The sequence below is a fragment of the Ammodytes marinus genome (genome assembly GCF_949987685.1).
Source record: "Ammodytes marinus genome assembly, chromosome: 6".
NCBI classification, from domain to species: domain Eukaryota; kingdom Metazoa; phylum Chordata; class Actinopteri; order Uranoscopiformes; family Ammodytidae; genus Ammodytes; species Ammodytes marinus.
Window position 1 is genome coordinate 1592610 of NC_137235.1, and position 17500 is coordinate 1610109.

Below are 17500 nucleotides of genomic sequence, written 5' to 3' on the forward strand. Positions count from 1 at the left end.
GTAGGTGCATTTCCCCAGGACGCCCACTATATACCCTAGCCTTTAAACGCCCTCTGTCTTACCCTGTGTGGGTGCATTTCCCCAGGACACCCACTATATACCCTAGCCTTTAAACACCCTCTTTCTTACCCTGTGTGGGTGCATTTCCCCAGGACGCCCACTATATACCCTAGCCTTTAAACACCCTCTTTCTTACCCTGTGTAGGTGCATTTCCCCAGGACGCCTACTATATACCCTAGCCTTTAAACAGCAGTGTCATGTCCTTGTGTCTGTGGAAGATAAAAAGCGCTCCCTTGCTAACCCCTCCCTTTCAAATAATTACAGAAGCTACGGTGGCCTTCAAGGACAAGAAGCTATAGTTACTAAACCACTTCCTCAAGTCTTTCCACAATATCAAGTGATGAGGTGTATATGTATTTAGTTTTAGAAGCCCACTATATATATATATATATAACCACATAAGGCCATTAACAAAAATTCTCTTTTCTTACCCTGTGTAGGTGCACAAATTTCAAATGTGCCTTGTGTAAATTAACTAACAAAGAAACATTTACTTTCCCAAGGACGCCCACTATATATGAAAACACTTACCCTAGCCTAACACCCTCTTTCTTACCCTGTGTAGGTGCATTTTCCCAGCCAGGACGCATTAGAAAACGCCCTCTTTCTTGCCCTGTGTAGGTGCATTTCCCCAGGACGCCCACTATATACCCTAGCCTTTAAACACCCTCTTTCTTACCCTGTGTGGGGGTTAGCGCCCCCTCTGCCAGCGGGTAGTTGAGCGTGCGTATGAGCAGCGTCATGTCCTCGTGTTTGTGGCAGAGGCTGGCTCTCTGTCGGCCCGACACAAACACGTCATGGTGGAGGCGTTTGATTCGCTCCACCACAGACTGAGCGGCCGCCTCGAGACTGGTCTGCTGGGCTAGTTCTGCTGCTACCATGGCTACTATCTCCTGCAACAGAAAAAAAGGTTATATTAAGGTTTAAAGACCTACTTCACCGGTGGAAATATGAAGGCGTATTGAACTCTGAGATCCTATGTAGTATAAATGTGCAAAAAGTTTAGAAATCGGTTCATTCTAGCCTGAGAAAAGGCAGAAAGAGTGTTTTATGGTCTCACTGTCTAACCCTACAGTTTACTAATGGTAAAATGTAGGGTTAGGATTAACAGGACAGCTGGGTTGTTGCCCTGGAACGGACCGCGTCACTTGTCTGAGTATACATGGCCTTTCAGAGAATCAGATAAATGTCCGATGCATGGCTGTCTCCACTATGCTAGGTGGCGCTGTAGCCCTTTCAACAAGTGGTTATAGAGCCACGTCCGGTTCTCTTCCGACAATTTTATTACGTCGTCTCCTTCCACTTCCATGTGAAATCCTCTGCAGGGATTCTCGAGCAAGCGCAGAACGAGAACTCCAACATGCAATATCCGATCCCTGTATACATGCAGAGAGAATGCCGACTATGAACGAATTATCTAGGTGTTCTTATCCAACTTCGCTTGCCCGTTAATGTGCCGATTTGTGTGCGAAGTAGATCGGATAAAGGTGTTTACATCCATTTTACAAGTCCTGTTGAGGTCTTATTCGTTTATTTACCCGATTATGAGTCTGCATGTAAACGCACTGACGAGTGACACATACCTCCCCCCCCACACACACACTCACACAGACACACACACACACACACACCTGGTTGGCCTGCTCTGGTCCGTGTGCAGACTCCAGAGCGTTGATCAGACCCTCTGACATCAGCAGCAGGAAGCCGCTCACGCTCTCCAGTGATTGGCTGCCGTGAATCTCCGGCTCTGGGACCACGGGACTGGACTTAGCAGCACTGAGACAGACAGACAGACAGACAGACAGACAGACACACACACACACACACACACACACACACACACACACACATATAGAAACACACAGACACACACACACACAAAATGAGAGTGGAGAAGAAAATTATATATTTAGTTAGTATATTGTAAGTTCAAAGTTATCTCAGCATTACAGATAATTTGTTTTCTTTTATTTCTTTTATTTTTAATTTTTTTTTGTGAAAACATAATTTGTTTATTGTATTTCCATGCTTTTCATTTTTGTTTTCAGGGTTCGTACAGCTTTTTAAGAGTAAAATTCAAGCACTTTTCCAGCACTATCAAGATGTCAACTTTTTCAAGGAAGACGAAGCTTTAAATATACAGTATATAAATAAATGCTTATGATTTCATACATTGCCTTATCTGTAAAATGGGAGTGTTCATATAATGTATATGGACAATCACCAATTTGCAGTATGGCCCTAAGGAGACCTTTATCAGTTTAGTTCATATGCCCAAAATGACCATCAATCAGGTTAATAACAACATGACTATACAGGTGATACTCATATTATTAGAATATCATGGAAAATGAATTGGAATTGAGGCCAGAATTCATTCAAAAGGGGCCCAAACCACGTACTGAGTACATATGGATGATTATACTTTATATAGGGCCGACATTTCTGTATTTAAAATCCCTTTTTTATTGATTTTTATGTAATATTAAAATGTTCAGAGATTTTGAACTTGGGGTTTTCATAAGCTGTAAACCATAATAGATACAAGTATAACAAATGAAGGCTTGAAATATCTCACTTTACATGTAATGAGTATATAATATTTTAGTTTCACCTTTTAAGTTGAATTACTGAAATAAATGAACTTTTGCACGATATTCTAATTTTTCGAGTTTCACCTGTAGGCCTACTTGAGCAATATCACATGAGATGGAGCATATTGTCACTATATCAGTGCTGCTGTGATTCAGTTGAAAATGCCATAATGATAATCAATAGGTCTATATGTAGGAAATGGTTACTAATTAATAACTTATTTCACACACACACACACACACACACACACACACACACACACACACACACACACACACACACACACACACACACACACACACACACACACAGGCCCGCCGACACAAATGGCTGGGCCCCTGAAAACCTCCTGTCAATGGGCCCCCCTTACTCATACTTCACTTGTATCAATGTGTGTGTGTGTGTGTGTGTGTGTGTGTGTGTGTGTGTGTGTGTGTGTGTGTGTGTGTGTGTGTGTGTGTGTGTGTGTGTGTGTGTGTGTGCGCTCATCCCTAAATAAACACATACATGTATTTGTAGATAGACTAACTATCTTATCAACCAGGGACATGCAGAGAGAGTTTGGGGAACAGGAGCTCAAGTGAGAAAAAGGACTCTTTCTTTTGTGATTATTATACTGTATATGTTTTTAAAAATAGTAGCACATTTCTGACTTACTTACCAATTTATTGTAATACCCTAAAACTCAAGCAATTGCTTAATATTCAACAGATTTTTACAAAATAACATTGGTTTTCTTGAGTATCCACTAGGTTTATCACAGGAGCAGGCAACAACAAAGGACACTATTACAGACATTGCCTATGCTGCGGGCCGCCCCTGAGGTGCAGTAAAGAACTGGTCAGACATCCTTATGGTGTGACACCTGGGTCTGGTTGTCTATGCAGTATGTTCAGTATGTGACATGAAACTCATGGAACATTTTTCAAATTGTACCTGGCTGCTGGTGTCAACCTGAAGACATAGATCAAAGACTTTGGACCTTATTGTCCCCAAAGGGAAATTCTTTAACACAAAAATGTACGTTAAGAAATTTAAACCTGTTAGTAGACTCAGGAAAACAACAGAGTAATTACCTTGTCAACTTTATAAGAATGTTTTCTGTTTTACCTGGAGGGGTCCAAATACTTTTCACAATTCATAGAATAACACCCAGACACAAGTAGCAGGACGACTCAGGTAAAATAATCCAGCCAAAACTGTACAACAATATATCAAAACCAAATTTTGTAACCATATGGCACAAAAAAGTAAAGGAAATGAATACATTAAAGAACTACATTTATCTGATATGGAGACACCTGAATTAATCAAGGAAATAATTTTACTGTAACTCAAACTTAAAAAGCTCTTCAAGACTAGATTATTTTTTGAGAGTTCAAATTAAATGGAGGCTGGGCTGAAAGATTCTAAAATTCCTGGGAGAACAAATTGATATTTATTTATTTTTTATTTATTTTTTTATACTTTATTGTAGGATCATATAGTATTTCTAATGAGTTATTTTTACATTTACATCATCCTACAAACATTTTTTTTTTATAAGTGTAAACAATATAAATAAATGAATAAGTAAATAAATAAACAAAAACAACAAAATAATGATAAATAATATATATATATACATACATATATACACATACACATACATACATATATACACACATACATGTACACGTACATCCACACATGCCTAGGCCAAAATATATTCATCAGTACTACATGTGAAAAAATAAATAAAATAAAATAAAAAATAAAATACACAGAAAGTATATATATACACGAATTAAACTCTTCCAGCTCTTCACGACTATCTTCAGAATATTAATAATACTAGTTTAATTACAATCCATATATGTTAACCATTTATTCCATCGTATCGAACACTCAGTTTCTAGGTTTCTAATTTTATAGGTAATTATTTCCATTTCTAAAATATTATTAACGTTTGACTTCCAGTTTTTAAAAGATGGTGGACTAGGTTTTAGCCAGTTCCTTGTTATCTGTTTAAACGCTGCTATCCTAAGTATCCTAAATAAGTATTTGTCTCTTTCTGATATGAGTTCAGCTGGTGTTACACCTAAAATTAAACATTTTGGCTCAGGTACCTGGTTAATTTGGAAAATTTTCATAATAGAATTTGCAATCAGTTGCCAGAAGGTCTTTAGTGATGGGCAAAAGTAAAAAACATGTGAATGGTCTGCGTTATTTTACCCACAATTTCTCCAACAATCTGATGAATTTAATGTCCTAAACTTTGATTGTATTTTTGGTGTGATAAAGAATCTTGTGTATATTTTCCATGTGTACTCCCTCCAAAACCTAGAGTTTGTTGTTTTATGTATTTTTTTATAAATGTTTTCCCAGTCCTCTTCTTTTAACTGTCCCCCTAGTTCTAAGTTCCACTTCAATGCCACCGTGTCTTGTGTTTCATTCTTTTCTTGTAGTATTTTATATATTTTGGAAAGTGTATTCTTGATGTCAATATTATAGTTTTTAATCATAAATTGTATTAAGGGATGCTGCTCGTGAAAGCCTGCTCTTTTTTGAAAGGTTTTTAAGCTGTAAATATTTGTAGAAATTTGACTGGACTAAATCATATTTCTTTAAAATATCATCAAAGGAATTTACTTCATACTTAGTTATTATTTGTGAATATATTTGTAGTCCTTTTAAGGACCAGACTTTTAAGACACTGTCCATTTTGTTTGGTTTGAAATCTGGATCCCATGCCATTTCTCTAAGATAGAATAGTTCCTTATTTATATTATATTTTTTACAAATTTGTTTCCAATTACATAAAGTATTGTTAATCCATCTATTTTGCCCTTTCAGTTGTGTCATATCTTTTCTATCAATGAATGGTAATGTTTTTATTGAAAATGGAGTTTGTTCCTTTTCTATCGGAAGCCACTTCGCTTTAATATTATCGTTAGTCCATTTCATTATGTTATTTATTTGTGTGGCATGAAAATAGGTTTGGAGGTCTGGAAGTGCTAGTCCACCATGTTCTTTCGATTTTATTAATGTTTTAAATTTGACCCTTTTCCTTTTGTTATTCCATATAAACTTAGTTATTATGCCATTCCATCTTTTAAAACTTTGGGAAGGAATTGATGTTGGCAGATTCTGAAAAAGGAAAAGGAATTGTGGGAGTATCATCATTTTAATTGTGTCTACTCTACTAAAAAGAGAGTCCGGTATAGTTTTCCACCTGTTCAGATCCTGTTTGATTTTGTTCTCTAGATTCTGATAATTAACTTTGTGAACTTTACTTAAATCTTTATGGATTATTATTCCTAAATATTTCAGTTTATCTTGGGGTTTTCATAAGCTGTAAACCATAATAAATACAAGTATAACAAATGAAGGCTTGAAATATCTCACTTTACATGTAATGAGTATATAATATTTTAGTTTCACCTTTTAAGTTGAATTACTGAAATAAGTGAACTTTTGCACGATATTCTAATTTTTCGAGTTTCACCTGTAGGCCTACTTGAGCAATATCACATGAGATGGAGCATATTGTCACTATATCAGTGCTGCTGTGATTCAGTTGAAAATGCCATAATGATAATCAATAGGTCTATATGTAGGAAATGGTTACTAATTAATAACTTATTTCACACACACACACACACAGGCCCGCCGACACAAATGGCTGGGCCCCTGAACACCTCCTGTCAATGGGCCCCCCTTACTCATACTTCACTTGTATCAATGTGTGTGTGTGTGTGTGTGCGCTCATCCCTAAATAAACACATACATGTATTTGTAGATAGACTAACTAGCTTATCAACTAGGGACATGCAGAGAGAGTTTGGGGAACAGTAGCTCAAGTGAGAAAAAGGACTCTTTTGTGATTATTATACTGTATATGTTTTTAAAAATAGTAGCACATTTCTGACTTACTTACCAATTTATTGTAATACCCTAAAACTCAAGCAATTGCTTAATATTCAACAGATTTTTACAAAATAACATTGGTTTTCTTGAGTATCCACTAGGTTTATCACAGGAGCAGGCAACAACAAAGGACACTATTACAGACATTGCCTATGCTGCGGGCCGCCCCTGAGGTGCAGTAAAGAACTGGTCAGACATCCTTATGGTGTGACACCTGGGTCTGGTTGTCTATGCAGTATGTTCAGTATGTGACATGAAACTCATGGAACATTTTTCAAATTGTACCTGGCTGCTGGTGTCAACCTGAAGACATAGATCAAAGACTTTGGACCTTATTGTCCCCAAAGGGAAATTCTTTAACACAAAAATGTACGTTAAGAAATTTAAACCTGTTAGTAGACTCAGGAAAACAACAGAGTAATTACCTTGTCAACTTTATAAGAATGTTTTCTGTTTTACCTGGAGGGGTCCAAATACTTTTCACAATTCATAGAATAACACCCAGACACAAGTAGCAGGACGACTCAGGTAAAATAATCCAGCCAAAACTGTACAACAATATATCAAAACCAAATTTTGTAACCATATGGCACAAAAAAGTAAAGGAAATGAATACATTAAAGAACTACATTTATCTGATATGGAGACACCTGAATTAATCAAGGAAATAATTTTACTGTAACTCAAACTTAAAAAGCTCTTCAAGACTAGATTATTTTTTGAGAGTTCAAATTAAATGAAGGCTGGGCTGAAAGATTCTAAAATTCCTGGGAGAACAAATTGATATTTATTTTTTGATTAACACATTACTACAACTAGGTGGGAAGCCAACAAGGCTTACTGTATAAGGGGTCAAATTATAAAAGTTCCCTGGCCAGCCTCCATTCCCCCTCAGCTCAGTTTTGTGGTACCCAGTCCACCTGCCCTGGGTAAGGGTGGGGGAGTATGTTATGATGTCTAAAAGGCAAAGCTAATCTTTAGCGAACACTTGGCGAATGTTTGTTTATGTTTACTAACCACGTTAATATTTGTCTCTCAGAGCCAGTGCCCCGCCTAGCCCGTTCCCCGAAATGTCAAAATCGTAAATATAAACAGCTAATGGCTCTGAGCCAGGCTTTTTAAAATTGGTGTTAGCGACTTTTTTTCAGCGTGCCGTGCACACAGGACGGACATGAAGCGGAGGGTAGCAGAGGAGGAGATATTGGCATTTTACCCAAGTTACAATATTTAAAATGTTTGTTTTGTTATGGTTGTGCAAGTTTTAAATGGTTATAGTGAATATTTCTGTTAAAAATAATGTTAGGCTCAGTTAGGTTCTTGGCCTCTGAAGACCATGGGCCCCCCAAGGGCTGGGCCCTAGAAAGCTTTCCCACTTCCTACCCCTTATGGGCGGCCCTGCACACACACACACACACTACATGTAAGAATAACAAAGGGCAAATACAGCCTTTGCACCCCTTTTTTTCCCCGGGCTGAATTATAACAATATGTATAAATGTATGCCTAGATATTATATATTTAAATACATTCTTGAGCTTGTGTATGACCAGACATTTTCAATATTGCTAGGTTTCCAGATTACAGTTTGTGTATGTTGGTGTGTTGCCAAAAAGTGATCCTCCCAAAAAGGGCTTTCAGTCAAATAAAAAAAGGTATTTAAGCCAATATATGTCCATGATTTCAGAACGTAAATGGGACTAAGTGGGCTCTGGTCCAATAAAGCATCAGTACAAATATGGCGACATAGCGTTAACATGCTGAGACTGTGGACTGAAATCACTTGACAGCAAAGACCGTTCTCGACTTCGACAACTTCACAAAATTAAAATGTTGGATCTTGGTTCTGTAACTAATCTCACTACAGTGTGACTAATGGATTAGGTTATAGGCCTACAACTTGTTATGGGAGCTGCATCGAGCTAACCCCGCTGAGTGTAACATCACGTTACAATGAAGTAACCCCCAAGCTTACGTTATCTAGCTAACAACATGGATTTGGAGCAATACACTATTGAGAACTAGCTGGTCAGCTAATTGCTAACGGTGTTGAGCATCAATTTAGCATGCTATTTATTTGTATCAACAAGTCAATAACACATACAAACTCGGGATTTGGTGCAACTTACAAAAAAGAACACGAATGAACTGTCATCCAGAGTGACATTGTCCCTGTGATAGTGCCATTAGCTCAGTTGGTAGGGCCAGCAGCAGACCCGGGTTCGATTCCCGCCCGCGGTCGTTCTCTGCATGTCACTCCCCTCTCTGCCCCATTTCAACTCTGTCTCTACACTATCAATAAAGCATAAAAATGCCCAAAAAATATATTTAAAAAAAATATATATATAATTTTTTGGGCATTTTTGCTTTTATTAGACAGAGATGAAATGTGTCAGAGAGGGGAATGACATGCAGAGAACGACCCGGGCTGGATTCTAACCCGGGTCTGCTGTGAAGAGGACTGAGACTCTATGGAGATTCAACTTGACAACAAGCATTCTCCAGAATTGCTGTCTCCACCTTTAATATGTTATTTTTAATACAATATTTGTTGTGAACCGTTTTAAAGGTGCAGTGTGTAATATGACATCATCAAGAAAGTTCTACAAAGTTCTAGAATGCAACACTCCCTGGGTAACCCCAACCCTTTAGAATAATAACAGAAGCTATTGTAAGAATTGAACATAGGGAGAAAGAGTAACAAACTGACACACACAGACAGACATGAAGTGCACACCTGACCTCAACACAATAACACTGGTTAATCTCAAATATCCAAAGAATCCGGTACACTTTTGGCATTTTTCCACTCGCACTTCAGTCTACATCAAATTTCCTGCTCTCTCTCTCTCTTTCTCCCTCTCTCTCTCTCTCCCCTCTCTCTCTCTCTCTCTCTCTGTCTACCCCCCTCTCTCTCTCTGTCTCTCTCTCCCTCTCTGTCTCTCTCTCTCTCTCTCTCCCTCCCTCTCTCTCTCTCTCTGTCTACCCCCCTCTCTCTCTCTCCCTCTCTCTCTCTCTCTGTCTCCCCCCTCTTTGTCTCCCCTCTCTCTCTCTGTGTGTCTCTCTCTGTCTCTCTCTCTCTCTCTCTCTCTCTCTCCGTCTCTCTCTCTCTTTGTCTTCGCACTAAGGAGGAAATTCTATAAAAATTCCGTGGTCTGTTTTATCGAGGATCATAATGTGAATGACTGTTATATATACGAGTGATCTGCTTGGCCCAGACTGTAAAAGAGGAACAGGAAATGAGAAATTTAAGAGTGTGTGTGTGTGTGTGTGTGTGTGTATGTGTGTGTGTGTGTGTGTGTGTGAGTGTGTGTGTGTTTCAAGAGGCTCCGGTGGGGTAAAACAAAGGGCTGGAACCAAGTCAGATCAGATAATAAAGGCACACACACACACACACACACACACACACACACACACACACACACACACACACACACACACACACACACACACACACACACACACACACACACACACACACACACACACACACACACACACACACACACACACACACACACACACACACACACACACACACACACACACACACACTTTATCGCAGGGTTTAGAGTGTTTTAGAACGCTGTTGACGTAATGTTCTTTTATAAAACAAAAGTGGATTTTTGCTTTTATAAGAATGTGAGAGCTTTTTCAATGAATCACTTAGTCATTTCATGTCAGAAATACGTCAAGACTAGACTCATAATGAATGTGGGTGATACACAAACTTACTTAAAGCTATAGTGAGTAACTTCTGTCACCCCCATAAGGGGTCACACACACACGCACACACACGCACGCACACCCACACACACACCCACACACACACACGCACACACCTGAGCAGGTCTATTTCGTTGTAGTTGAACTTGACCCTGTAGTCTCCCAGTCTCCTGGTGCTGCTCTGCCCAGCGATCAGCCCGGCCTGACGCACACGCCCAGAGTCCACTCCTGGAAACAATGATAATAATAAGATTAGAATATTTTTTTTTTTCAAATGGTAAATGGTAAATGGACTCCAGTTATAAAGCTCTTTTCCCTGGTTTTTCACAGACTCAAAGCGCTTTACATTGTTTTGTACACATTCACCCAATCACACACACATTCGGGGGTTCAATGTCTTGCCCAGGGACACTTGGACATGTGGCGGGGAGACGGGGGATCGAACCTCCGACCCTGCACTCCAGAGGCGACCTCCTTACCCACTTCGCCACTGCCGCCCCCAACCATAATTTATAAAGTTATAATTATCATTTATAGAGTTATAAATAAAGTCTTTAGAATTTTCTTGCACAGGCCTCTATGTGAGGACCAATTTAAGCTTTTAACCATCGGAGTGAGGACATTTTTTGGGGGTTATGTCCTCAAAAAGATAGAAGTACAAGAATGTGAGTGCGAGTGTGTGTCTCCCTGTGTGTGTGTGTGTGTGTGTGTGTGTGAGCGAGTGAGTTTGTGTGTCTGTCTGTGTCTCTATCTCTGTCTCTCTCCCTGTCTGTCTGTCTGTCTGTCTGTCTGTCTGTCTGTCTGTCTCTCTCCCTGTCTGTGTGTGTGTCTATCTACCTCTCTATCTATCTGGCTCTCTGTCTGTCTCTCCATCTGTCTCTCTCCCTCTGTCTGTATATCTCTCTCCCTGTCTGTCTATCTGTCTGTCTGTGTATCTCTCCATCTGTCTGTCTCTCCACCTCTTTCTCTCTCTGCTCTCCCTGTCTATATGTCTGTTTCGCTCCCTGTCTCTCTCTCTCTCTCCCTCCCTCCCTGTCTGTCTGTCTGTCTCTCTGTATCTCCCTGTCTGTCTGCCGCTCTGTCTGTCTCTCTCTGTCTGTATGTTTCTCTCCCTGTCTCCCTCCTTGTCTGTCTCCATCCCTCCCTCCCCCCCCTAGTCTGTCTGTATGTCTCTCTCTCTCCATCTCTCTCCCTATATATCTCCCTGTCTCCCTCTCTGTCTCTCTCCCTCCCTCCCTTCCTCCCTCTCTCCCTCCCTCCCTGTCTCTATCTGTCTGTCTGTCTGTCTGTCTGTCTCCCTCTCTGTCTCTCTCCCTCCCTCCCTCCCTGTCTGTCTGTCTCTATCTGTCTGTCTGTGAGTCCGTCTGTCTGTCTCTCTCCCTGTCTGTCTGTCTGTCTGTCTGTGAGTCCGTCTGTATGTCTCTCTCCCTCCCTCCCTGTCTGTCTCTATCTGTCTGTTTGTCTGAGAGTCCGTCTGTCTGTCTGTCTCACCCAGGGCAGTGAGCCTCTGCAGTTCGTCTTCGTTCTCGGTGCAGTGTGGTCGTCCGATCTGTAGAACCTGGTTCTGCCCGTCGCTGCTCGACTTACACAGCAGAGCGCGGTTTGATCCTGGAACAATCACAGGCAGAGATACATCAACTTAAAGCCCTACTTCACCGGTGGAGATATATATTTTTTTTAACCTTTATTTCTACAGGTATATCTCATTGAGACCGAAGACTCTTTTTCAAGGGAGACCTGTTTTCCTTTCCCACGTTACCATTCACACACACATTCATACACCGATAGCAGGCTAACTATCGACATTCACACGAGGCAAGGTGGGTGAAGTGTCTTGCCCAAGGACACAACAACTATCACACAGGTGGCAGGGCGGGGATCGAACCTCCAACCCTTTGATCATCGGCCGACCCGCTCTACCAACTGAGCCACAGTCGCCCCCAGACCTACTTCACCGGTGGAAATATGAAGGTGTATTGAACTCTGAGATCCTATGTAGTATAAATGTGCAAAACATTTCAGAAATCGGTTCATCCTAGCCTGAGAAAAGGCAGAAAGAGTGTTTTATGGTCCCCCCCCCCCATGGATACAGCATGCCATGTTGAAGGTTAATTTGTTTGCCCTTGACTCCCCCCCCTCCTCCACACACACACACGCACGCACGCACACACACGCACGCGCACACGCACACACACTTCAAATTATGGCTCATACGACCTTTACTGTCAGATAAATTTCACATCAACACACAGCTGGTTATTCATTCATCTTCAGTCAACTTTGAACTATTGACCCAGTCCCCCTTTCTACCTACTAATAAGGACACACACACAGACACACACAGACACACACAGACACACACACACACACACACACACACACACACACACACAGACACACACACCCCTGCAGAGATTGAAAAACAGTGACTGCCATTATCGGCATGTTTTGGGTAAATAGACTCAGTGTGATTCTAACAGCTGTTTGAAGGATAACACAACCGGTGGGAATGAACTATTTTGGCCTGACGAAATATTTTTTATTATTAACCTATTTATTTATACAGGTAAATCCCATTGAGACCGGAGACTCTTTTGCAAGGGAGACCTGTTTTCCTTTCCCACGTTACCATTTATAAAAAGATAGCAGGTTAACCATCGGGAGCAATTTATATACATATTGTATTTAAGTATATGCATTTTTTTGGCTCTTCTTTTTATTATATATTTTTTTCTGTTTTTTTCTTTTGCACTACAATAAATTAAAAATATTAGTAGGATGCTGTCAACGTGCACACCAACATTTGATTTGATTTGATTCAATTTATTTCAGACATATCAAACATACAAAACAAAATGAAAAGCATGGAAATACAATAAACAAAAATTATGTTTTCACAAAAAAAAAAAAAAAAAAAAATTATCTGTATTTCTGAGATATGCCTGAAAAGGATTATAAGACCATAACCTCTTTTTTCTCCTACAATAACGTTAATAATATTATGTAAGATTAACTGGAGGCAATCCAACAATCCCAGTCGTTACATACTCGGCCTGTGGCTGATGTTGTGCATTCAGCGTTAGCTTACATGTTGCTATAAATAGCTCCTGTGTCCTATTAGAGCAACAGAGATACAACACGTTATACAAGAGTAGAATGACACTGTGTTCCCTTTACTGAGTGTTGTGGGAATGAGTGTGTGAGTGTGTGTGTGTGTGTCTGTGTGTGTGTGTGTGTGTGTGTGTGTGTGTGTGTGTGTGGGGACAGGCCTGCCCAGACAAATGACTGGGCCCCTGAAAAGGTCCAGTCATTGGGCCCCCTTTACTCATACTGAACTTGTATCAATGTGCATGATGCGCTTATTCCTACATAAACACATACCTGTACACAGGGCCGGTTCTAGCCAGTTAGATTAGGGTGGACTACTGGAAATAATAGTGGGCAGAGATACCGATGAAATTTTCTGCTCTTGCAAGAGCTCTGCACCTGCTGTGAGTGTGTGTGTGTCTGTGCGTCTGTGCGTGCCTGTGTGTGCGTGTGTCTGTGTGTCTCTGTGTGTGTCCGTGTGTCTGTGTCTGTGTGTGCGTGTGTGTGTGTGCGGCGCGTCTGTGTGTGTGTGTGTGCGGCATGTGTGTGTCTGTGTGTGTGTCTGTCTGTGTGTGTGTGTGTGTGTGCGGCGTGTCTGTGTGTGTGTGTGTGCACCTCGTTGTGTGGAGGGAGGTAGTTGGAGAGATGAGCCTTCTCAGTGGGACTCAGATAGTTGAGTTTTATTTAAGATTAATAAACTCGTCCAGTTAGATTTTAACAGCAGTCTTTACAATGATATGAGCTGTACTAGGTATTTTATTAGTTTTTTTGTTTGACAGGATTGTTTGTATATATATTTAATTTTTGTATTGTTCTTGTTGAAAAGATACATTACTGATCTGCTGATACGTTATGAACCGTCCAGAGCCCTTAGGTCGTCTGGGACAGGTCTGCTTACAGTCCCTAGAGTTAGGACTAAACAAGGAGACAGACAGACAGACAGACAGACAGACAGACAGACAGACAGACAGACAGACAGACAGACAGGTCTACTTACAGTCCCCAGAGTTAGGACTAAACGAGGAGACAGACAGACAGACAGACAGACAGACAGACAGGTCTACTTACAGTCCCCAGAGTTAGGACTAAACGAGGAGAAGCAGCTTTTAGTTTTTATGCACCAAATATCTGGAACAAACTCCCAGAAAACTTGAGGTCTGCTGCAACTCTCAGTTCTTTTAAATCGAGTCTGAAGACTTTTCTGTTTCCATTTTAACCTGCAATTTTTATTTTATTTGCTTCTTGTATTCGCTTTTAAATGTCTTCTAATGTGTTTTATGTATTCTAATCTTGCCCCTGTAAAGCACTTTGAATGGCCTTGTGTCTGAATTGTGCTATAGAAATAAACTTGCCTTGCCTTGAAGATATGAAAAAAAAACTATAGATATATTGATAAAAAAAAAAGATTAAAGGCACTACGAGTAAGATGGCACGTTGGCGTCCCCTTTGGACAAAAGCGGTAGTATTTTTACGACGCCCGCTGTCGCAAATGCTCGTGCCAGGCGCGTGAGCGTGGACTGAGAAGGGCGCAATATAGTGCATGTTCGTGTGTTGAAAGTGTGAGGACTCTTTTCGGCTCCGTGAGAGTGGTTTTGACACTGCATCAACTAATGCCAGTCAGTACACACACCTGCTTGCAATGAGTTGATTCAGCAGCGTCACCTAACTACTCTCTCTCTCACGGAGCTGTGTCCTCACAGAAAGCGAATGAATGAGAGACGGCAGTTAGTAGACTATGGATCACGATGAGGTAATGTGTTTGTGTTGTTGATGTAAATAATGACTATTTCAGATAATGGTTATCTGATGATGGTGAAGCAAAGCAAACTTTGTGTTAGTACCAACCGCTCATTCATTTAGCAGTCTAGTTTCGCTCTCGTGAAATTGTATACACGTTGCTTGGCAACGTCCTCCCGCCCGCCTATCACTCACTCTCCCTTTTCGCTTTTCTTCATTGCATTCTCTTTTTTTTCTTTGATGGTTCAGCCCCGTTATCAGTCATTTATGACGACAAATAACTGTCTCAAACAAGGCTCCCGCTCCCCTTCCCTCACCTGGAGGGATAGGCTTCTCAAATCGCGTTGCAGCGCCACACTGAAATCTGCAACCAATACGGATATGTGACCATAGAGCCTGCACGAGCGAACCGAAAATCGGACTGGGTGTGCGACCAGACCAAAAGCAGTAATAAAAACTATATAAAAACGTCTATCTTTGCACTGATGGTCTCGTTTGCTGTTAAAGGTAATTTATGATTATCAGAGGAAACATGAGGTTGTTTAAAAGATATTTAAATGTTACTCGTATCCGCTTTAATAAACACTATAGGCAACAAAAAACTGGTCAATTTTGAGATTTCTGTCTATGTATCTTCCATAACATGTCTTCTTTCATACTAGTATAAATCAAAAGGTCCAACATGTACATTCAGGTGTTTACTTGACTAAACCTTGTCTGTTTGCGTCTGTATATTTCTCCTATACAACCATCTTTAACGGACATTATCTCAACATTAGTTTTTCTTTCTTCAATACTCTGAACCAGAAATCTCAACTTCCATAATCGTTCTTAGCACTATTTGTCCATATTTTTTTAATTGTCTGATCTATGATACATTTTCTTAGTTATGTATTGCCAAATTTGCATGTTTTGATGTGTGTGTGTGTGGTGTGTGTGCCCAGATACAAAAACACTTTTTTACCTACTGCAATTGCATTTCATAATGACTCCCCTTTCAGTAAGGACAGAGGACATTTGAACTTTTAAACTTTAGCCTGAGCTGCATATTTTGCACCTGTATAATTGCACACTTGATTGCTTTTTCTTTTAGCATACTTTTATTTTTTCTTTTAATTTTTTTCCCTATCATACTAGTATGTACTATGCGCTGGCAGAGCTAGTATTTGTGTACTGTTATCTACGAGTAACAGCTACTTATACTGATGATGGTTTATAAAGCACTAAATGGTTTAGGGCCAAAATACATTACTGATCTGCTGATACGTTATGAACCGTCCAGAGCCCTTAGGTCGTCTGGGACAGGTCTGCTTACAGTCCCCAGAGTTAGGACTAAACAAGGAGAAGCAGCTTTTAGTTTTTATGCACCAAATCTCTGGAACAAACTCCCAGAAAACTTGAGGTCTGCTGCAACTCTCAGTTCTTTTAAATCGAGTCTGAAGACTTTTCTGTTTCCATTTTAACCTGCAATTTTTATTTTATTTAAATGTTTTACTTCTTTTCATTCACTTTTAAATGTCTTCTAATGTGTTTTATGTATTTTAATCTTGCCCCTGTAAAGCACTTTGAGTGGCCTTGTGTTTGAATTGTGCTATATAAATAAACTTGCCTTGCCTTGAAGATATGAAAAAAAAACTATAGATATATTGACAAAAAAAAAGATTAATAAACACTATAGGCAACAAAAAAATTGTCAATTTTGAGATTTCTGTCTATGTATCTTCCATAACATGTCTTCTTTCATACTCTCTCTCTCTCTCCCTTTCCCTCTCTCTCTCTCTCTTCCATAACATGTCTTCTTTCATACTAGTATAAATCAAAAGGTCCAACATGTACATTCAGGTGTTTATTTGACTAAACCTTGTCTGTTTGCGTCTGTATATTTCTCCTATACAACCATCTTTAACGGACATTATCTCAACATTAGTTTTTCTTTCTTCAATACTCTGAATAACAAATCTCAACTTCTAAAGCACTTACATCAACTAAACTTTCCATGATCATTCTCAGCACTATTCTGAAGGTTATTACAGAAGGATTTGTTCATATGTTGTTCACTGTCTGATTTATGAGACATTTTCTTAGTTCGATATTGCCAAATTTGCATGTGTGTGTATGTGTGTCCCTCTAAGTGTGTGTGTATGTGACTCTTTGTGTGTGTGTGTCCTGTATAAACGTGTGTGTGTGTGTGTGTGTGTGTGTATGCGTGCCTGTGTGTGTGTGTTTCTATATGTGTGTGTATGTATATATGTGTGTGTGTGTTTGCCTGCGTGCCTGTGTGCCTCTGTGTGTGTGTGTGTTTCTATATGTATGCGTTTCAATATGTGTGGGGCCTGTATAAACGTGTGTGTGTGTGTGTGTGTCCTGTATAAACGTGTGTGTGTGTGT

The 17500-nt window shown here is 40.0% G+C and overlaps 1 protein-coding gene across 2 annotated transcripts in view; it reads right to left on the reverse strand.

The window, feature by feature from the left end:
- Window positions 1–17500, reverse strand: part of tab1 (TGF-beta activated kinase 1/MAP3K7 binding protein 1) — a 41823-nt gene that overhangs the window by 11219 nt on the left and 13104 nt on the right. For both annotated transcript variants that reach the window (XM_080029688.1, XM_080029687.1), the window contains exons 6-9: window positions 11780–11896; window positions 10405–10516; window positions 1693–1837; window positions 741–954 (exon numbers count right to left, since the gene is read on the reverse strand). In XM_080029688.1, the coding sequence (XP_079885814.1) occupies window positions 741–954; window positions 1693–1837; window positions 10405–10516; window positions 11780–11896 (588 nt within the window). The remainder of the gene's footprint in view (window positions 1–740; window positions 955–1692; window positions 1838–10404; window positions 10517–11779; window positions 11897–17500) is intronic.